Source organism: Nerophis lumbriciformis, linkage group LG06 (assembly GCF_033978685.3).
Source record: "Nerophis lumbriciformis linkage group LG06, RoL_Nlum_v2.1, whole genome shotgun sequence".
NCBI classification, from domain to species: Eukaryota; Metazoa; Chordata; class Actinopteri; order Syngnathiformes; family Syngnathidae; genus Nerophis; species Nerophis lumbriciformis.
In genome coordinates, this window is record NC_084553.2 from 48,371,420 (window position 1) to 48,395,023 (window position 23,604).

Sequence of the window (23,604 nt, forward strand, 5' to 3'; positions counted from 1 at the left end):
CTTAATTCCGTCCCTGTTCATGTTGTTACACCCTCCGACAACACACCGACGAAAGTGAGAAAATGGCGGATTGCTTCCCGATGTGACGTCACGTTGTGGCGTCATCGCTCCGAGAGCGAATAATAGAAAGGCGTTTAATTCGCCAAAATTCACCCATTTAGAGTTCGGAAATCGGTTAAAAAAATATATGGTCTTTTTTCTGCAACATCAAGGTATATATTGACGCTTACATAGGTCTGGTGATAATGTTCCCCTTTAAACCCTATCTTCCTTCTGCACTCCGAAACTGCTGAAGTTGTCTTCATGGTCCAGCTTTTCGGGGCGTTTTTAGTGGTGGTGGATTTCCATTCCATGTGGCAGCGGTTTCCTTTTTCAATGACCGGGTCGATCGTCTTTGGGTTTGGGGCTGTGTTGTGTGCATTTCGTTTTCTCCACTAAATAGCAGAATGAATGATTATTTGAGGGTGTTTGATTTAAATATGAACGATATCATTGGTCTACCGTGACCCGTTTGGTCTGATGTGACAATGCTAAATTTATTGGCAGCTTGTGAAATTCATGAACCCCAAAAAATCCACAAGTTAGCGGCACCATTGTATAAAGCACAGGGTTTAAAGTGTGGGGGAAAAAAGTATGTAACGGGGGGCAGTCCATGTGTACGTTAGTAAACCTCGCTCCAGTGACTTCAAGAGTGTGCTGGGCTTTTAGCTCGGTGGTCAGCACGCTCGCCTCACGCGCAGGACCAGGGTTCGCCTCCCTTTGCTGAATAACGGCAGGGGGTTGAACCACCTGGGTAACATATATATCTTTTTTTCCCCAATTGATTTTTGCTAATACTAAAAACATACGTGACAGATGGTCACCAGAGTTCATTGTAACTGTATTCATGCGGTCACGGAGGGGTACTCTACCAACCCCCCACCGCAGCTACCTCCGTCAGCCGCTGTGCCCTTTGACCTGCGCTGGCTGCTCAGACAGAGTGAGGATCGCTTTACACGCTGGACGCCACTCCTAAAGCCTCTCACATCACATGCGGGGGAAACCAGAACCTTTCCCATGGACCGTCTAACATAAATCAAGTTCTCGCCCTGTCCTCGCCCACAGAAGTGTTCCTTTACACCAAGTAGGACATCCCATTCCTTGCTTTAGTTCTGCCACACGTCCTACATTTCCCCGAGTAATGAGTGCCGCGGGTCTTCAATAATGAAGTCGGTGACTTCCTTGTTGAAATGAGAAATAGTAAATATAATACAAACTGAAGAAAAGACCTTCAAGTGAAGAAGTGAGAACACCTCAAGCGAGTGTGAAGGCCAGTCTTTGGAGAGCCATCTGCGAGCGTCTTGTGTGTTGACAAGAGGAAATGGGGGTCAGAGCCAATGGCAGGAGGCAGTTGAGCACAATTAAAACTAATGAGCCTTCAGCACTAAAACTGGCACAGGACGGAGTGATTTTCTGCCACATGTAATCCAGATGGAAAAGTGCAGTGTTTACAAAGCTAATAATACTGAAATGGGAAGTTGGAGATTCTTTTGATCCATGACCGGTTCACTGCTTTTTACCTGAGGAGCAAAAGGGTGATGTTTGTGTGCAATATTTAGAGTTGTTTGCCTAAACCTTTATGTTTCTCTCACAATCACAAATCAGCACAGCAATAGATTATTAAATGGACATTTCATATATCGGGCTTTGTGTACGGCTTTTCAAATCTGCAGTGATTTTGTGAATATATTCTAATATGGTATGACCAAAAACTGGTCTGAAAACACTCCTCTCAAATCAATCAAAAACTGTATGTAGTGTCATTTTCCTGCAATCGTTCTCAACCTGTCTCTAAACTTGGTGGACATAAAGCAGATATTGATTCGCTCTTGAGCTGTGATTTAGCCAGACCCCCCCAGGAGTGTCTCTAACGTGTGAAACCCACTACAGCTGCTATTATGTTGTGATTATACCCTAAAATGATGGCAAAAGTACAAAAAAACTTGAGAAATGTCTAACAACCTCAACCAATAGTAAAGTCACAAATCAAGGTTAGAAAATACATTTGTCTATATATCCATCCATCCATCCATCTTCTTCCGCTTATCCGAGGTCGGGTCGCGGGGGCAGCAGCCTAAGCAGGGAAGCCCAGACTTCCCTCTCCCCAGCCACTTCGTCCAGCTCTTCCTGTGGGACCCCGAGGCGTTCCCAGGCCAGCCGGGAGACATAGTCTTCCCAACGTGTCCTGGGTCTTCCCCGCGGCCTCCTACCAGTCGGACGTGCCCTAAACACCTCCCTAGGGAGGCGTTCGGGTGGCATCCTGACCAGATGCCCGAACCACCTCATCTGGCTCCTCTCGATGTGGAGGAGCAGAGGCTTTACTTTGAGCTCTTCCCGGATGGCAGAGCTTCTCACCCTATCTCTAAGGGAGAGCCCCGCCACCCGGCGGAGGAAACTCATTTCGGCCGCTTGTACCCGTGATTTTGTCCTTTCGGTCATAACCCAAAGCTCATGACCATAGGTGAGGATGGGAACGTAGATCGACCGGTAAATTGAGAGCTTTGCCTTCCGGCTCCTTCCTCATAAAGAATCAGAATTAGAATCAGCTTAATTGGCCAAGTATGTTTAACCCACAAAGAAATTTGACTTGGTAGACTGCGCTCTCTTTGTCCAATGCAAGAAACAAAACAAAACGCAACTACTGTGCGAGAGAGGACAGCACCGTGGAAACAAGAAACAAAGGACATGCAAGACATCAAAAGAGCTGATGCAACCAGCTGCCACCTCAGCGACGCTACCTCTACATACAGCAACAAAACACAATGAAAACCCCCAAAATTAGAAACAAATAATACAGTACGTCTTGCACACATACGACTGCACCCAGCATAGACAAACAACAAATCAAACAACAAAATATTTCGCAGTGGGTGTTGAAATGTGTTTCAGTTTAGAATGACTTTTGTATCAAAGGGGACATTGTAGTGCATAACACAAATTAAATAAATTGTGCTTTAAGGCCTTTTATTTTTTTATGGAATTTTGCAACATTTAAGTTTAACAGTGTTAGTAATACTTCTATTATATAACTTGAGTGAGAAGTAAGAAATACATTCTATTACAAATTGTAATTAATTATTGCTGCAATATAGAATATTGAGAACGTGCAAAAAACAACGTACTTTGGGATATTTGATGCTCATAATTCTGGGTGTTTGTGAATGCAACGTTGCAGGCCTTGACTGCCATTGGTCCATAATGAGGAAGTGCTATCTTCTTGTTGCAGCCACTGGCTAGCACTAGCAGTGTGTTGAGGGCTGTTGTTGGCGTGTTAATGTCAGCAATAAAGTTAAAAAGAGCGTCTGACTCAGAGTGCTTCTGTTGGGATACTACATTACTTACAAGATGTGACATTAACATCACCACCAAGCACTTTTTGCAGGTGGCTGAGACTGCATTCATTTAGCACCGATACCTTCTTCTCTTTTCAGTCTGGTTAGTACCTTTACTCGGCACTGGTGCCATTGTGGGAGTGGGTTTGGTTCCCCTTCCTATAAATGAGGGCTTAACATTTATTTTGTCAATATACCTTAGTATGATGGCACAGTGACTAAAAACATGTTATTGCCTGAAAATGGCAAATACCACCTGTTGCAAAAACAGGTATTAAACTGATCACAATGAAGACAACCAGGATGGATGGATATATTATTAAAGGATGGGTGTATGATAAAAGGATGAACATATGATGAAGGGATGAATGGATGATGAAACTTACATATGGGGAAAATACTACATACTGTACGATGGAAGTATAAACATATGATGAATAGACCGACATGATGTAAGGATGGACATACAATGAAAAAAGATGTATGTAAGATGAAAAAAGGATCGACTTATGATGAAAGAATGAATGGATAGTGAAAATATGGACATACAATGAAAGGATGGACATATGATAAAATGATGGACATATGACAAAAGGATGGACATATGATGAAAGGATGGACATATGATAAAAGGATGGACATATGATAAAAGGATGGACACAGGATGAAAAATGATGGGCATATGATGAAAGGATGGACATATGATGAAAGGATGGACATAGGATGAAAAGGATGGACACATGATAAAATTATGCATGTATGAAAGGATGGACATAGGATGAAAGGATGGACATATTTATTAAAAATGATGGATGTATGGTAAAAGGATGGACATATGAAAGGATTGACATATGATGTAAAAGGATGGACATATGATGAAAGGATGGACATCTGATAAAAGGATGTACATATGATGAAAGGATGGACATATGATGAAAGGATGGACATCTGATAAAAGGATGGACATCTGATAAAAGGATGGACATATGATGAAATTATGAACATACGATGAAAAAGGATTGACATATGATGAAAGGATGAACATATGATGTAAAAGAATGGACATATGATGAAAGGATGGACATCTGATAAAAGGATGGACATCTGATGAAAATATGGACATATGATAAAAGGATGTACATATGATTAAATTATGGACATATGATGAAAAAGGCTGGACATATGATGAAAGGATGGACATATCATGAAAAAGGATGGACATATGATGAAAGGATGGACAAATTATGAAAAAGGATGCACATATGATGAAAGGATGGACGTATGATGAAAAAGGATGGACATATGATGAAAGGATGGACAAATGATGAAAAAGGATGCACATATGATGAAAGGATGGACATATGATGAAATGATAGACATAGGATGAAAAAGGATGGACATATGATACAAGGATGGATGTATGAAAGGATGGACATAGGATGAAAAAGGATGGAAATGGGGTTGGAATTGGGGGTTGAATCACCAAAAATGATTCCCGGGCGCGGCCACCGCTGCTGCCCACTGCTCCCCTCACCTCCCAGGGGGTGATCAAGGGTGATGGGTCAAATGCAGAGAATAATTTCGCCACACCTAGTGTGTGTGTGTGTGTGACAATCATTGGTACTTTAACTTTAAAAGGATGGATGTATGAAAGGATGGACATAGGATGAAAAAGGATGAACATATGATAAAAGGATGTATGTATGAAATGTTGGGACATACGATGAAAAAGGAAGGACATATGATAAGGGACGGCATGGCGCAGTGGAAGAATGGCCGTGCGCGACCCAAGGGTCCCTGGTTCAATCCCCACCTAGTACCAACCTCGTCATGTCCGTTGTGTCCTGAGCAAGACACTTCACCCTTGCTCCTGATGGCTGCTGGTTAGCGCCTTGCATGGCAGCTCCCTCCATCAGTGTGTGAATGTGTGTGTGAATGGGTAAATGTGGAAGTAGTGTCAAAGCGCTTTGAATACCTTAAAGGTAGAAAAGCGCTATACAAGTACAACCCATTTATCATTTATCATTTATGATGAAAGGATGGACATATGATAAACAGATGGACATATGATGAAAGGATTGACATAAGATGAAAAACAATAACCACGGCGTGGCGAGTTTGGTAGAGTGGCCGTGCCAGCAATCGGAGGGTTGCTGGTTACTTGGGTTCAATCCCCACCGTCTACCATCCTAGTCACGAACTTTGTGTCCTTGAGCAAGACACTTCACCCCTTGCTCCTGATGGGTGCTGGTTAGCGCCTTGCATGGCAGCTCCCTCCATCAGTGTGTGAATGTGTGTGTGAATGGATGAATGTGGAAATAGTGTCAAAGCGCTTTGAGTACCTTGAAGGTAGAAAAGCGCTATACAAGTATAACCCATTTATCATTTATCATTTATATGAAAGGATGGACATAAGATGAAAAACAATGAACATATGAAAGGATGGACAAATGATGAAAAAGGATGCACATATGATGAAAGGATGGACATATGATGAAAAGATAGACATTGGATGAAAAATGAACATATGATACAAGGATGGATGTATGAAAGGATGGACATAGGATGAAAAAGGATGGACATAGAATAAAAGGATGGATGTATGAAAGGATGAACATAGGATGAAAAAGAATGGACATATGATAAAAGGATGGACATATGATAAATGGATGGATGTATGAAATGTTGGGACATATGATGAAAGAATGGACATATGATAAAAGGATGGACATATGATAAATGGATGGATGTATGAAATGTTGGGACATATGATGAAAGGATGGGCATATGATGAAAGGATGGACATAAGATGAAAAACAATGAACATATGATGAAAGGATGGGCATATGATGGAAGAATGGACATATGATAAAAGGATGGACATATGATAAAAGGATGGACATAAGATGAAAAACAATGAACATATGATGAAAGGATGGACACATAGGATGAAAGGATGGATTTATGAAAGGATGGACATATGATGAAAAAGGATGGACATATGATAAAAGGATGGATTTATGAAAGGATGGACATATGATGAAAAAGGATGGACATATGATAAAAGGATGGATTTATGAAAGGATGGACATAGCATGAAAAAGGATGGACATGATAAAAGGAATAATTTCGCCTAGTGTGTGTGTGACAATCATTGGTACTTTAACTTTAAAAGGATGGACGTATGAAAGGATGGACATATGATGAAAAAGGAAAGACATGATAAAAGGATGGATGTATGAAATGATGGACATAGGATGAAAAAATGGGCATGTGATGAAAAAAATGGACATGATGAAAAATGCTGGGCATATGATAAAAAAAAGGATGTGTGTATGATGAAAGGATGGATTGATGGGCTGAAAAAGACAAGTGGAACACCAACACCCACCCTGGTGCTGCTGCTCACTGCTTGTCTGTCCAGGCGAGGGCTGAGTGTTCTGGGAGGGCGACTCCAGCTCCTCCTCCACCAGCACTGGGGGAGGGCTGGTGTTGAGCTGCCCCACAGGAGGGGGCCACGGAAGGTCCTTGATCACTTTAATCTCTACTGCGTGTGTCAAGCGGAGGAGAGGTGGAAAAGAAGGAAGGGATAGACAAAAAACAACAACATAGAAAAGATAGTGATTTATTAGAGAAGAAGAAGTAGACTTGACATGTCATTACTGAGACTGACCAATCCACAGCAGCTGTGGAAGAAGAAGGGAAGGAACAGGACTGAAAGGTGAAGTTAATCAGGTTCCAAAGTTGATTCAATACAAAAAGTCAAACATTTGTTATGCTTTGGCTTCAGGCAATAATTGAAGTGTGTAATGTTTAACATTTGAAACCCTGATAAATAAATGATTTGAAGTGTATGAGAAAGTACAAAGGAAAAGGTAGCTGGTGAGGGATGTGGCCGACACGTCTAGGAATATTGATGAGTTAAAACACAGCCTACGGTTTTCCCAGGCGGAGCTTGATGCTTTGAAAAACAGTAATAGCAAATGTATGGAGGTTGATAAAACCTTGGCTGAAAAGCAGTCAGCCACCCTCACCTCCACAAAAGAAGTATTGTCAAAGCTAGACTACCTGGAAAACCAATCTCGGAGAAGCAATGTAATCATTGATGGCATTCATGATGTGAAAGCAGAATCTTGATCAGACACGGAGATCAAAGTGAAAAAACTATTCACTAACAATCTTAGACTTAGACTGAGTTTTTTGATCCACAAGGGAAATTGTTCAAAATCTTAAAATTGACCCCAAACTCATCGAAATTGAGAGAGCTCATTGACTAGGCAAAATTGACCCCAATGGTCATCCAAGATCAATAGTGATCAAAGCTCCTCATATTCAAGGACAAGGAAGAAATATTCAAACATGCCAAGAACCTGATGGGCACAAAGTACATCAATGAAGATTTCTCTGACATTGTCAGACAAAAAGGAAAGGAGCTGTTGCTCCAAATGAAAGCTGAACGTCAGAAAGTAAACATTGCCTACTTGAAGTATGACAAGATGGTTGTTCACCCACCTCATCATACTTAGAGCAATGCTTGTAGATTTTAAATCCAGGCATGTGATTTGAACTTAATGAAAAAGACTGAAAATAAGCCGGGGATCTAGATCCAAGTCCTGGGCGGTGCCTTGGGGGGGGGACAAAGGGGGCAGTATAATTATATAATTATAGACAATTTATGTCTCTTCGACTCCTTCTCCACTTCTAACTGCTTCAAATGCAAAAATCATAAATAGTACAAACAATGTTTATATTCTATTAGCTAACTTCCTTGATCTGAAAAGCCATTTGTGATTTATAGCATGAAATAACAAATACCTTGCAGTCACACTGCAAAAACTGAAATCTAAGTAAGATTAAATATCTCAAATACGGGTGATATTTGCTTATTTTCTGTCTGGTAAGATAATTCTTCTCACTAAGCAGATTTTATGTTAGAGTGTTTTACTTGTTTTAAGGGTTTTGGCCCGAAATGATCTCAGTAAGATATTACAGCTTGTTGCTGAGATTTTATGACCTATATTGAGTAAAACATGCTTGGAACTAGAATATCAACTGTTGCAAAGCTGTGTCATCAACACTCACAAGTATAAAACTACTTTTTTAAACTAATCATTTCTTATTTCAAGCATGGGAAAAAAAAATCATGACTGACACAAATGTGTCTCATAATTAAAACGAATGACGGCCAAATGGACTTTGCGGTTTTATTTTCAATGAAACAATAGAAAATACGTACTCTTATAGTAGTACAGTTGGCACAGTACAGTAAACTGTAATATCTAAACATTTAACATGTGACATTTCAAACAATTTTGAACAGAAATAGTTAATTCAGATAAATTCTTCAAAATTACAATTAAAAAAAATTTGTCCGGGGGCCGGGCTGTATATATGCGCACTAATTGACTGAAAGAGCACGTACTTGGCGCGATGATGTCATGTTATTGATGGAAAAATGCATTTTTAGACAATATGATTTGCCTGAGCGGCTAGGAGACCCCAAGAGGAACAAGCGGTTGCCTTGTTGCCTTTCCATTAAGAACAATAAATTAGTTTTTAGTATAAGTTTGCTGGTTTCAAGAAATGTAATGCCAAGCGCATATCATTATGTCAAGATAATGGCACTAGCATTTACTTCATTTAAGAATATTTTTCAACATATTGAGCAAAAAGGTCTCTTTTTTTTTCTACCGAGAAAAGTGCACTTGTTATTAGTGAGAATATACTTATTTTAAGGTATTTTTGGGTCCATTGAGGTTAGCTAATTTTACTTGTTTTGGAAAGTCTTGACAAGCCAAATTTTCTTGTTCTATTGGCAGATAATTTTGCTTAGTTCAAATAAAATCCCCCTAATTTTTGTATTTTTTTTTCTTGTTTTTGAACACTGACTTTTTGCAGTGCATGTTTCAAAATGATTCAACTATTCAATGTCAAAATGTAAACAGTAGAAATAATGAACAAAATGTCAGCTACTGTCTTGTTCTAAAACACCAATGAAAATGAAATGTAGCATTTAGACAGGCTATACTGTAGCCAAAGTCATCACATGTCTGCCACAATCATGTGTGTTCTTAAATGTGTATTCCACGTCTTCCATGTTGAGAGCAGTTTTGATTTGGGCTTACATGGTAAACAACTGAAATTAATGTGTAGGCCATTGTTTTATCCAGACGCATACATTTGTCCAAATGTGGCCAAGTAGACACATTGTGGGTTTCCTGGACGTCGTCTACATCGTTAAAAGAAACATCTAAGGAAGAGAATCCCTCTGCCATCTTCCACTAGTTTTCATGTATACATTGGCCACTTGAATATTCCCGCTTCTCTTCTCGTCGTCATTTGGGATGTCTGTTGTGATTTCCCTTCCTGGTTCGATGGCCCGCCCTATCTTGTCTCTGATTGGCCTGTTTCTAATGTTTTGCCCTAATCTTAACCAATCATGACTCATCATAGTAAACCAACCAACCAATCATGGGTTTTCTTATACGTAAACCAACCAATCACCATTGATGTTTCTCCGCAGCTTCGATTTTTAAGTTAATAATTTTTAACGGAAAACCGTAGTTTTTACCACTGGATTATCTAAAACCGTACTCATTACGGGAAAACCGTAGTTGTTGGCAGGTATGGCAAAGAGACGGATCAAGATTTTAACACACATTGTAGTTGGAAAAAAACGAAAAATATTTGTTTATATTTTTACAGAGATAAAAAAGACGGATTTCCGTCTACAGACGGAAAAATTACATGCTTGTAAATGTTAACAGTTTGTCTTGTTTTTTTATTTCCTTTTTCTTTCACCATGACTGATCATTGTTTTGTGCCTCCACAAAATTTAACGATTTACCAACATCAATCAATCAATCCATCAATGTTTATTTATATAGCCCTAAATCACAAGTGTCTCAAAGGGCTGCACAAGCCACAACGACATCCTCGGTACAGAGCCCACATAAGGGCAAGGAAAGACTCACCCCAGTGGGACGTCGATGGGAATGACTATGAGAAACCTTGGAGAGGACCGCATATGTATAACCCCCCCTCTAGGGGAGACCGAATGCAAAGGATGTCGAGTGGGTCTGACATAATATTGTGAGAGTCCAGTCCATAGTGGATCCAACATAATAGTAAGAGTCCAGTCCATAGTGGACATTTAATCCTATTGATTTATGTATTCATAATACTCCTACCGACCTCCCGGGTCCGATCAACTCAGTCATTGAACTTCCATCTTCTGTTGAATCTGAAACTCTATCAAGTAAGAACGACACTGTAGATCCTTTTAATAACTTTTATTATGAAAGGATATTCAATCTTATTGAAATTGATTGTAGTAATAACTATAACATGCATTTTGGGTTTCTGCACTTGTTTTATTATTACGTATTTCTTATCACTAATTTCTTGTCTAAGTATTTCAACAGTGTTACCTTTTGTACTTTTTATATTGTGCGAATGAATACAAAAACAATTAAAAATACAAATAAAAAAGCTCTCCTTGACGACGTATTAACAAGTATACTGTACAACACAGCAGCGACAGAACCATTGTTGTATGAGCGTTAAGGAGAAAAAGGATCAAGTCAGCATTAATACCGAGTCCATGGTAAAAAAAAAAACTACAACATCACAGCAAGTGTAACGCGCAGGAGTTTTGCGACCAACATTTTTAAAGCGCACTCAGAGGTAGAAGCTGCTGCATGCTTGACTGTTCATGATTAGGGATGGGTAGCGAATATCGGTACTTTTATTTTTGAATTCCGTCTGTACTACCAGGTATCGATTCACGTAAAATCAAACTACGCCATGCATCGATTGCATGTGACATCACGTCCGCAACACTTGGCGACAACTTTTCAAAATGCTAGTTCATATTGGCTGTGTCATACACATGCTACTGATTAGCATTATCATTTTACCACCTTGATTGATTGATTGAAACTGTTATTAGTAGATTGCACAGTACAGTACATGTTCCGTACAATTGACCACTAAATGGTGACACCCGAATAAGTTTTTCAACTTGTTTAAGTCGGGGTCCATGTTAATCAATTCATGGTAAAATGACAAAATAATGAAGACGTTGAAGGTTTCTCTTCACAAAATACAACCAATAGTATGTTAATGTTAAATCTAACTTGTGAAAAGTAATCCCCCGATTCCTATTTTCAACAGTCCGCTCATTTGAGCAGGAATTGACTGATTGAAACTTGTATTAGTAGATTGCACAGTACAGTACATATTCCGTACAATTGACCACGAAATGGTAACACCCGAATAAGTTTTTCAACTTGTTTAAGTCGTGGTTCACGTTATTCAATTCATGCTAATTCATGGTACCTTAACATTTGGCAATGAAAACTACAACTAAGCTGGTGTGTAATACATCCAAAACTTACACGTTTAACACTTTTCAGGGCGCAAAAAAAGACCAGACTTTCAGGTTAATGTCAAAGACTGACGAGGCAACACACCATATTCTATACACTACTGCCATCTAGCATCTTGGACCTGCAACTGCATGCAAGGTCTACTATCAATACTTGCAAATGGGACTCAGAAGTGTAAGAAGTTAAAATATAACAACTAGACAGCACAGTTATTATAATCAGCTCATATTCAAATGTTTAACAAAAAAATTGATTTTATTATTAAACAAATGAACATTTAACAAGACATGAGCACACGCTAAAGCAGTGTTTTTCAACCACTGTGCCGTGGCACACTAGTGTGCCGTGAGATAAAGTTTGGTGTACCGTGGGAGATTATCTAATTTCACCTATTTGGGTTAAAATATTTTTTGCAAACCAGTAGTTATAGTCTGCAATTGATGTGTTGTTGTTGAGTGTCGGTGCTGTCTAGAGCTCTGCAGAGTAACCGTGTAATACTCTTCCATATCAGTAGGTGGCAGCAGGTAGCTAATTGCCTTGTAGATGTCGGGAACAGCGGGAGGCAGTGTGCAGAAATAAAGAAAAGGTGAGTGCCCCTAAGAAAAGGCATTGAAGTTTAGGGAAGGCTATGCAGAACGAAACTAAAACTGAACTGGCTACAAAGTAAACAAAAACAGAATGCTGGACGACAGCAAAGACTTACTGTGGAGCAAAGACTGCGTACACAATGTACATCCGAACATGACATGACAATCAACAATGCCCACAAAAAGAAGGATAAAACAACTGAAATATTCTTGATTGCTAAAACAAAGTAGATGCAGGAAACATTGCTCAAAGGAAGACATGAAACTTCTACAGGAAAATACCAAAAAAAGAGAAAAAGCCACCAAAATAGGAGCGCAAGACGAGAACTAAAACACTACATACAGGAAAGCAGCAAAAAAGTCCAAATAAGTCAGGGTGTGATGTGACAGGTGGTGACAGTACACCTACTTTGAGACAAGAGCTATAATGATGCATGCTTGGTTATGCTTTAAAGTCATATCCAACAATTGTGACAACGACTTTTTACTGTCAACTGAGTTTAATTTTTTAATGATTTCTGCTGGTGGTGTGCCTCCGCATTTTTTCAACACAAAAAATGTGCCTCGGCTCAAAAAAGGTTGAAAAACACTGCGCTAAAGAACCAAAAATTGGTACTGTTGAGCAGCGGGCTCGATTCCCAGATACCGCGAATTAGCATTGTAACGGTGAAATGTTCCCATCCCAACTCACGATACTTCAAATGCAGCCATTGACATCTTGTTAAGATAGTAAAAACAACTTCAGGAGGTTGCCTACGGCCACACACGTCATAGTTTTTTGTACCTGGGGCTAATTAGGGACATATGTGGTTATTTTCTTTCAGCGACTATAGGAGATTCTGAAATAACTAAATAGTGTTAATCGGAGCATGTACGGCAGTTGGAGACGACCACAACGTATCTTCTGATTGTTTTTAATACTGACAAAGAGGAAAAGAGGAACATAGCCTCACAAAAGGAAATGGAACGTATTTAGGGCCAGGAAAGGGTTTGCAATAAATGCAACAGTTACTAATTGTATTCAGTGCATAAATTCATTTTAACAAGCATACTCCAATACCAATAAAATGCCACTACAGTCCTTCCTTTACTTCCCTTTGTTGTACCACAAGAAGATGCATTTTTAAAGGCAGGTGTTTGTTTCTTCAGGGCTTTTTGATTAGCGCACACAGCACTTAATCACCGCAAAAACAGCTGAACTCGGCTCTGCTTGTTTGCACCGCCGCCATTTCATTTGGTTCTGCTTAATTTGCTCGCCTAATTGCATGCATATTCAAAAAGGGTGATGTTTATACCACAAATGATGCGGTCCAAAGCCCAGAATACGGCATTAGGCCCCCGAATAAATAGCGGCGATGCTTAAGAGGAGCCTCTTCAAGCGGCATCCATCGCATTATACAGTCGGGCTCCGTTTCAAAGCACAGATCTGCGTCTCAAAGAGCGTCATTTGTATGAGAAAGGACGGCGATGGAAATGTGATGAAACCTTTCTAGCAAGGAGGAGGTGAAGACGAGTTAGCCATGGCCAGTCGAGCGAGAAGCTCGTGAAGGGAAAGGTTTACGGCACCGTCGCGTGTGGCCAATGTGTCCCCGTGCAGATAAGACACATTTGAAGGAAACAGGGCTGTCTTTCGGGAAGGTTATCAGCACGCCGTCGCTAGCAAGACCAGAGCGGACACAAACCTCCCGGCGCTGGACTGTATCGGAATCAATTATTTATTGTCCGACATTAAGACTTGCTGGCTCGTTAAGCCCCCACGAAGATTCATTAAAAATCCATAAAGGCAAAGCAACACCTGAGGGAGCGAGCAACAGTGCGTCCTTTATCTGCCATGTTAAATGCATGCTGCCCCCTGCTGGCCTGGAGCCATGTGAGAGGACTTACAGGGCAGCACACAGGGCAGGGAGATTAAGTAACAAAGGCTATGGAGGCTTCTCCTGCTGTGCTGGCACTCACGCTTCCATTGTATACCACTATTCAAATAGAAGGAGCCTATGCCAAGGTGGCCAATCTAAAGCCTGTGGGCCAGAAACAGTCCATCAAGAGCATTTGATTTGCACCGCCAAGCTACTATTGGACCGGATTTTCCGGACCATAGAACACACCGGATTTTAAGGCGCACTGCCAATGAGCGGGTCGAGTCAGGTTTATTTTCATACAAAAGGCGCACCGGATTATAAGGCGCAATAAAGGGGTCATATTATTATTTTTTTTTTCAAAATGTAAAACACTTCCTTGTGGTCTACATAACATGATGGGTTCTACATGTAAAGCGACTTTGGGTACTTAGAAAAGCGCTATATAAATCCCAGTTATTATTATTATTATTATAACATGTAATGGTGGTTCTTTGGTCAAAATGTTGCATAGATTATGTTTTACAGATCATCTTCAAGCCGCTTTCTGACAGTTGCTTCAGGATGCGCCGTTTTGTTTATGTGGCTCACCTTCGGCAGCGTCTTCTCCCCGTCATCTTTGTTGTAGCGTGCAAGGACGGGAGTGGAAGAAGTGTCAAAAGATGGAGCTAACTGTTTTAATGTTACTTAAATCAATAACAGAGCAGCATCTCCTCATCCGTGGCTCACTCGTGCAACAACAACGCCGGAAACGTGTTTTGTGAAAAACCGTCCGACCGGAACTCTCTAATAACTAAAGTTCCTTGGGTGAATAATGTAAACTCACTACACCGGTATGTTTTAGCGCTTTCATGGCTAGTTTATTGACAGATATAAGTAAGAACTTTACACTACTTTATATTAGAAATGGCAACAGCGGAGGATCAATGTCTCATAACAAGAAGATAGAGAAAAAGAAGAAGCTTATCGACTACAAAGGCGGACGCACGCAAATTTTCAGGACTTATGCAGATCCCAACTACACATTTCTTACCAGAAGGCAAGAAAAGTTGCTTTTGCATAATATTGCAAAAAAATCCGCCAGATAATATGTCTTACCTTATACTCACACCATAATAATACTCGTATGTTGGCACAGGGGTTAGTGTATGTGCCTCACAATACGAAAGTCCTTAGTTCAATCCTGGGCTCGGGATCTTTCTGTGTGGAGTTTGCATGTTCTCCCCGTGACTGCGTGGGTTCCCTCCGGGTACTCCGGCTTCCTCCCACCTCCAAAGACATACACCTGGGGATTGGTTGATTGGCAAAACTAAATTGGCCCTAGTGTGTTAATGTGAGTGTGAATGTTGTCTGTCTATCTGTGTTGGCCCTGTGATGAGGTGGCGACTTGTCCAGGGTGTACGCCGCCTTCCGCCCGAATGCAGCTGAGATAGCCTCCAGCACCCCCCGCAACCCCAAAAGGGACAAGCAGTAGAAAATGGATGGATGGATGTTGAAGCACAGTACAATCCATCAAGAGGTGCGGCTTCATAGCTTACCAAAGTCGTACTAAAACGGTTTGATAGATTTTTGAGCACTGTGTGTAATGTTCTATATTTTCAATGGAACATATACAATTTCGGTGTTATTTACTTGAGTCATATTGCAGTCTACACGTATCTCTTATGTGTGACTGCCATCTACTGGTTACACTTATCATTTCACCATGTACCAAATAAAATAGCTTCGAGGTCGATAAGCACAACCAAAATTAGTCCGTACATTAGGAGCACCGGGTTATAAGGCCCACAGACGAGTTTTGAGAAAATGAAAGATTGATTGACATATGTTTCTATGTCGCCCTTCTGTATACACCAGGGTGGGTGGTATAGCTCGGTTGGTAGAGCGGCCGTGCCAGCAACTTGAGGGTTGCAAGTTAGATCCCCGCTTCCGCCATCCTAGTCACTGCCGTTGTGTCCTTGGGCAAGACACTTTACCCACCTGCTCCCAGTGCCACCCACACTGGTTTAAATGTAACTTAGATATTGGGTTTCACTATGTAAAGCACTTTGAGTCACTAGAGAAAAGCGCTATATAAATATAATTCACTTCACTTATTCAACTAAATTGTTTTGGGACCACATTTCCAGAAAGTCTGATGTAATTTGCAGGGGCCGGATTGTCCCCGTTGCTGCCAGTTTAATAACCCCGGTATTCACGGACCCAACGCAGACTTGAAAGACTAAGTCGACCTGGCAATCTTCAACTTTCGGAGATAGCCTGACTTGTCCCGTCCGGTTGTGTTGAATGCTTTTGCCGCTGTTTTACCGAAATTTGCTGACATAATCATGCATCTAATTTTGTAATTGTAGGATTTATTTTTAACGAAATGTGTAACTCTGACAAAAGTCCACTGCAGAGGAAGCTGTCCCTCGTCTACGGATTAGAAATGCCAGCACACTTCCTCTCGCTCCCTGAAAGGCTTCCTCAATAGTTCCGCATATCATGCATCATCGTCACTCTTCATCTCGCGCCTCATCCATCACCGCCTCAGCCAGTCAGTCCGTGGTGGCCCTCGCCGTGTGACTGTCCTCAAGGCTGGTGGCGAGGGTCATGCCAAGGATGAGTGATTAACCAAAAGTGCAAGTACACAGCCTACCAACACCTCTAACAAGGCCGGGGGAATTTACATACCATTGCGTGGCTGTCAGGAGATAGTCCACATGTGAATAATAATGTGCAGGCAACGATAGGATGAGTAAAAAAAAACAAAAAACAAGTTCCACAGCAAGGTTTCCGCTCTTCTTGGCTGATCATTAATGAGGACAAATGGTTGTTTTGCACACACTGCACTGTTGTATTGAATGGGCGAGAGCAGGCAGGGCTTATCTCAGGGCTTTATTTCTAACACCCATATTATGATGGATTCCCCCCCCCTCAGTCTCATCATATTTTGTTTGGGGACATTTTCATTTCCCCATTTAATGTTGGTGTATAAATTGTGAGGGTTTTGATGTTTGCAGGAACGGGCCATTAAAATTCAATTGGCAGTTAGTGCATTAGTCTCTGATATTACAGCGTCCTTCACTTTACTGCTGGGACTAAAAGCAAGGAGAATGAAATCGAGCTAATGCTGGATTGCAATCACGTGACCTAGAGGCACTTCCGGGTTTCAGGCGATGGTCTACAGTCCTAATAGGCAACTGAAAGGTTTACAACAGGGCTTGTCAACTGGTGGCCCGCGGGCCACTTCTGGCCCACCAAAGTTTTGAAATTGAACAGAAAGTACCCGCATTTTTTATTTTTTTTATGAAGCCACGCTGTTGTAACACGTGCTGAATGTGGCTTGGCATTGTCTTGCTGAAATAAGCAGGGGCGTCCATGAAAAAGACGGTGCTTAGATGGCAGCATATGTGGTTCCAAAACCTGTATGTACCTTTCAGCATTAAAAGTGCCTTCACAGATGTGTAAGTTACCCATGCCTTGGGCACTAATACACCCCCATACCATCACAGATGCTGGCTTTTGAACTTTGCGTCGATAACAGTCTGGATGGTTCGCTTCCCCTTTGGTCCGGATGACACGATGTCGAATATTTCCAAAAACAATTTGAAATGTGGACTCGTCAGACCACAGAACACTTTTCCACTTTGCATGAGTCCATCTTAGATGATCTCGGGCCCAGAGAAGCCGGCGGCGTTTCTGGATGTTGTTGATAAATGGCTTTCGCTTTGCATAGTAGAGCTTTAACTTGCACTTACAGATGTAGCGACAAACTGTATTTAGTGACAGTGGTTTTCTGAAGTGTTCCTGAGCCCATGTGGTGATATCCTTTAGAGATTGATGTCGGTTTTTGATACAGTGCCGTCTGAGGGATCGAAGGTCACGATCATTCAATGTTACGTGGAGTGATTTCTCCAGATTCTCTGAACCTTTTGATGATATTATGGACCGTAGATGTTGAAATCCCTAAATTTCTTGCAATTGTACTTTGAGAAACGTTGTTCTTAAACTGTTTGACTATTTGCTCACGCAGTTGTGGACAAAGGGGTGCACCTCGCCCCATCCTTTCTTGTGAAAGACTGAGCATTTTTTGGGAAGCTGTTTTTATACCCAATCATGGCACCCACCTGTTCCCAATTAGCCTGCACACCTGTGGGATGTTCCAAATAAGTGTTTGATGAGCATTCCTCAACTTTATCAGTATTTATTGCCACCTTTCCCAACTTCTTTGTCACGTGTTGCTGGCATCAAATTCTAAAGTTAATGATTATTTGCAAAGAAAAAAAATGTTTATCAGTTTGAACATCAAATATGTTGTCTTTGTAGCATATTCAACTGAATATGGGTAGAAAATAATTTGCAAATCATTGTATTCCGTTTATATTTACATCTAACACAATTTCCCAACTCATATGTAAACGGGGTTTGTAGAAACAATATTTAGGTTATTCCGTAAGTCTTACATGTATGGAAACTCTGACGATAAAGAATCTTCGAATTTTCAATCTTAGGGTTGCACCGATTCACATTTTTCTGATTTGATCCTGAATCTTGAATTTGTGTATATGCCCGGCGATTCCAATATTAATCCAATACTAAAATGCAGTTTTCTTAAATATTATGTATTTATTATTCTGGCGTTATATTTTGCTGCTGAGATTAGTCGACATACTGAAAATGACCATAAACATTTATGAACAGCCTTTTTTTAAGGTTGGAATGCCATCTCCGGGATCGGGGAGGAGATCCTGCTCCAAGTGGAGGAGTTCAAAGTACCTCGGGGTGTGGTTCACGAATGAGGGAAGAGTGTATCGTGAGATCGACAGACGTGCAGCGTCTGCAGTGATGCAAACCCTGTATTGGTCCATCGTGGTGAAGAAGGTGCTAAGTCGAGAGGCAAAGCTCTCAATTTACCGGTCGATCTACATCCCTTTCCTCACCTATGGTCATAAGTTTTGGGCATACTTGCCAACCTTGAGACCTCCGATTTCGGGAGGTGGGGGGGCGTGGTCAGGGGTGGGGCGGGGCGTGGTTAAGAGGGGAGGAGTATATTGGCAGCTAGAATTCACCAAGTCAAGTATTTCATACATATATACACTTGTTATAAAACCAATTGGATTGAGTTTTGATGTTGAAGCATATATATATATATATATATATATATACACATCTACATCCTGAAAATATGCAAAAAAAACTGTGTTTAGATAATTGATACTTCAAACTTGCATAAATAAATATTAAGGAATATAACATAACTTGGCTTCTGAGAGCTTCAAAATGTAATGAATAAAATGCTAAAGTTGTTGATAAACAAGCAATTATATTAATAATTAAATATGGTCATTTTAAATGAATTATTATGATCATTTAAAATTAATTATTTCAAATATGTTTATTTTTATGTATAATTCTATGGCTGGATGTAATAAGGAGTCAGAAAAAATACAAATGAAAATACAATTAATTTTGATGTTTTTAGCAAAATATAGTAAAAATGTATTTCGTTTTTTTTTTTTTTTAATTAATAAATATATTTATTTTTAGGTAAGATAAACATGATAATACAATGTATCTCTTGTCTGGATGATTTAGTTCTTGTCCTGTTGTCCTCCCGTCGTAAAAAAAGGCTGTCCTCACTCAGGTGGAGCTGGAGGGGGCGTGGCCTCCAGCTCCGGCTGAAAATCGGGAGATTTTCGGGAGAATATGTGTCCCGGGAGGTTTTCGAGAGAGGCGATGAATTTCGGGAGTCTCCCGGAAAATTCGGGAGGGTTGGCAAGTATGGTTTTGGGTTATGACCAAAAGGACAAGATCACGGGTACAAGCGACCGAAATGAGTTTCCTCCGTTGGGTGTCAGGGTTCTCCCTTAGAGATAGGATGAGAAGCACTGTCATTCGGGAGGAGCTCAGAATAAAGCCGCTGCTGCTTCCACATCGAGAGGAGCCTGATGAGGTGGTTCGGGCATTTGGTCAGAAGACCCAGGACACGGTCTCCCAGCTGGCCTGGGAGCGTCTCGGGATTTCTGGGCAGAGCTGGACAAAGTAGCCCGGGAGAGGGAAGCCTGGGCTTCTCTGCTTAGGCTGCTTCCCCCCCGACCCAACTTGGGATAACCGGAAGAAGATGGGTGGATGGATGGATGGGTTATTGAAAAAAAATCAGCCTCAAAACATTGTAACTTTTGCTTCAACTTAATGAAAAACCTGCCACAAATTCAGGCCTGAATAGTCACAAAAAAAAAGAAGCAACATCTGGACTGGACTCTTACTATTATGTTGGATCCACTATGGACTGGACTCTCACAATATTATGTCAGACCCACTCGACATCCATTGCATTCGGTCTCCCCTACAGGGGGGGGTTACCCACATATGTGGTCCTCTCCAAGATTTCTCATAGTCATTCACATCGACGTCCCACTGGGGTGAGTTTTTCTTTGCCCTTATGTGGGCTCTGTACCGAGGATGTCGTTGTGGCTTGTGCAGCCCTTTGAGACACTTGTGATTTAGGGCTATATAAATAAACATTGATTGATTGATTGATCCTGGAGGCACTAATTGACATTGCAACTGAGGATTGGTATGATTTTCTGTGACGTGTACTGTCAATGCTATTAGAACACCACTAGCTTGTACAAAATACCACAAGTGTTTTCCAACTTTTGACCGGTACTATAACTAACACAAATTTACGTGAAGCTTTTAAGAGGAATGGTGCATGGACCAAAAAAGACGCCGTTACATTTTCACAAGGACCTCATCTATCAGCACTCCTGGTGCACCTCCAAGGACTCTGCCCCCAAATTATAATAGCATTCTGCATGAAACAGGAAGTAGCCCTCTACTGCCTTGCATCGTAGTTACTGTACGTATATGTGATCATACCAACATTGCCAAAACAATTCATGTAATTCTGAGGGCATTCAACTGGACTGTTTGGCTTCATCAGTTCATGATCATAGACTTAGATTGGTCACATTTAGCCTACACATCTGATGTGCTAGACAAACACATGCTGTGGTCCTGAGCATAGTGAACCACAAAGAAGTGTCTGCCTACTAGGAAGTGAATCACTATGTACATCCTGATACTGGACATCAGATCTTTGCCATTGCAGAGGAATTACAGCAGCTGAGCCAGTCCTTGATGTGTACGGAGAAAGTCTCCTTGATGTACGATCTGAGAATGTTAAACATCTGATATGACAACTCACACTTGTTTGTGTCCTCCAAAGAGGAGCAAAGATTCAATTGAAGTACTTTTTAACAGCAGCTTTCTTCCTTAAATGACAACGAATGGAAAGGAAGCTATTATGATAATAAAGACGAAGAGAGTGATTTTAACAAGGGGCTTTAAATGTGGATGTGTCAGTAAACAAACCTCTGAGAGTGCGGCTTGACAGCGACATAATGAGATGAGATGAGAGGCAGCGTGACTGAGATAACAGCAGCTCTTATCCGAGCGCACACGACTATTAATGTAGTAAATATGATATGTACGCAATACGCGCAGACCTCTGTGTAATTGCTGCACCAGTGGTTACTTTGTGGCAGATTTCCAACCGATTCAAAGGACGTTTTCATCCCCATCCCTTTTCCGTCTTTCAGAGAGGAGGCAGGACTATCAGAATTATCTACACGCCTGCTTCAAACACCAACGCTCCCCCGGAGCCCTTTTGTTATCCCCCAACATCCCAAAAATGATATCCATGCAGATTGCAAGCACGTAACTGCTTACGGATGAAACACAAACTCACACACAAGTCCTAATGAAACATTGTGGAGAGGTTGATGTTGTGCTGTAGTGTATTGCAGTGTTTTTCAACCACTGTGCCGCGGCACATTAGTGTGCCGTGAGATACCGTCTGGTTTGCCGTGGGAGATTATCTAATTTCACCTATTTGGGTTAAAAATATTTTTTACAAATCAGTAATTATAGTCTGCAAACGATGTGTTGTTGTTGAGTGTCGGTGCTGTCTAGAGCTCAGCAGAGTAACCGTGTAATACTCTTCCATAGCAGTAGGTGGCAGCCGGTAGCTAATTGCTTTGTAGATGTCGGAAACAGCGGGAGGCAGGGTGCAGGTAAAAAGGTGTCTAATACTTAAACCAAAAATAAACAAAAGGTGAGTGCCCCTAAGAAAAGAATAGAATAGAAAGTACTTTATTGATCCCTGGGGGAAATTCAGCACCACAGTTCGCTCACAATAGACAAGAATAATAATATATAATATCCATCCATCCATTTTCTACCGCTTATTCCCTTTGGGGTCGCGGGGGGCGCTGGAGCCTATCTCAGCTACAATCGGGCGGAAGGCGGGGTACACCCTGGACAAGTCGCCACCTCATCGCAGGGCCAACACAGATAGACAGACAACATTCACACTCACATCCACACACTAGGGCCAATTTAGTGTTGCCAATCAACTTATCCCCAGGTGCATGTCTTTGGAGGTGGGAGGAAGCCGGAGTACCCGGAGGGAACCCACGCAGTCACGGGGAGAACATGAAAACTCCACACAGAAAGATCCCGAGCCCGGGATTGAACCCAAGACTACTCAGGACCTTCGTATTGTGAGGCAGATGCACTAACCCCTCTGCCACCGTGAAGCCCTAAATATATAATATAATATATAAAATATATTATATATCAAATATATAAATAATATAAATATATTCTACATATACTCTACATTTAAGTACAGTCAAGAAGGAACATGCAGGCAGTGGAACTTAGGGAAGGCTATGCAGAAGGAAACTAAAACTGAACTGGCTACAAAGTAAACAAAAACAGAATGCTGGACGACAGCAAAGACTTACTGTGGAGCAAAGACGGCGTCCACAATGTACATCTGAACATGACGTGACAATCAACAATGTCCCCACAAAGAAGGATAAAAACAACTGAAATATTATTGATTGCTAAAACAAAGTAGATGCGGGAAATATCGCTCAAAGGAAGACATGAAACTGCTACAGGAAAATACCAAAAACAGAGAAAAAAACACCTAAATAGGAGCGCAAGACAAGAAGTAAAACAGTACACACAAGAAAACAGCAAAAAAGTCCAAATAAGTCAGGGTGTGATGTGACAGGTGGTGACAGTACACCTACTTTGAGACAAGAGCTATAGTGATGCATGCTTGGTTATGGTTTAAACAATTGCGACGACGACTTTTTACTGTCAACTGAGTTTAGTTTTTTAATGATTTCTGCTGTTGGTGTGCCTCCGCATTTTTTTTCAACGGAAAAAATGTGCCTTGGCTCAAAAAAGGTTGAAAAACACTGGTGTATTGCAAATGATTATCACGTGTATGAGCTTGTATGGTGTGCAATGGTAGAGCAGTGTGTTTGATGTGTATTATTGTAATGTATGTTTTATGTGTTATTCTGTACCTGTGCTGGGACCCCCTCGAACACGAGAG

At 41.0% G+C, this 23,604-nt stretch overlaps 1 protein-coding gene across 3 annotated transcripts in view; it reads right to left on the reverse strand.

Annotated features, from left to right (window-relative positions):
* LOC133608874 (SH2 domain-containing adapter protein F-like) overlaps nt 1-23,604 on the reverse strand; it is a 235,902-nt gene that overhangs the window by 28,458 nt on the left and 183,840 nt on the right. Inside the window, exon 4 of one of the 3 annotated variants that reach the window (XM_061964478.2) lies at nt 6,763-6,918. The exons of the other annotated variants lie outside the window; for them this stretch is intronic. Coding sequence (XP_061820462.2) covers nt 6,763-6,918 — 156 coding nt within the window. The remainder of the gene's footprint in view (nt 1-6,762; nt 6,919-23,604) is intronic. 3 annotated transcript variants of the gene reach the window in all.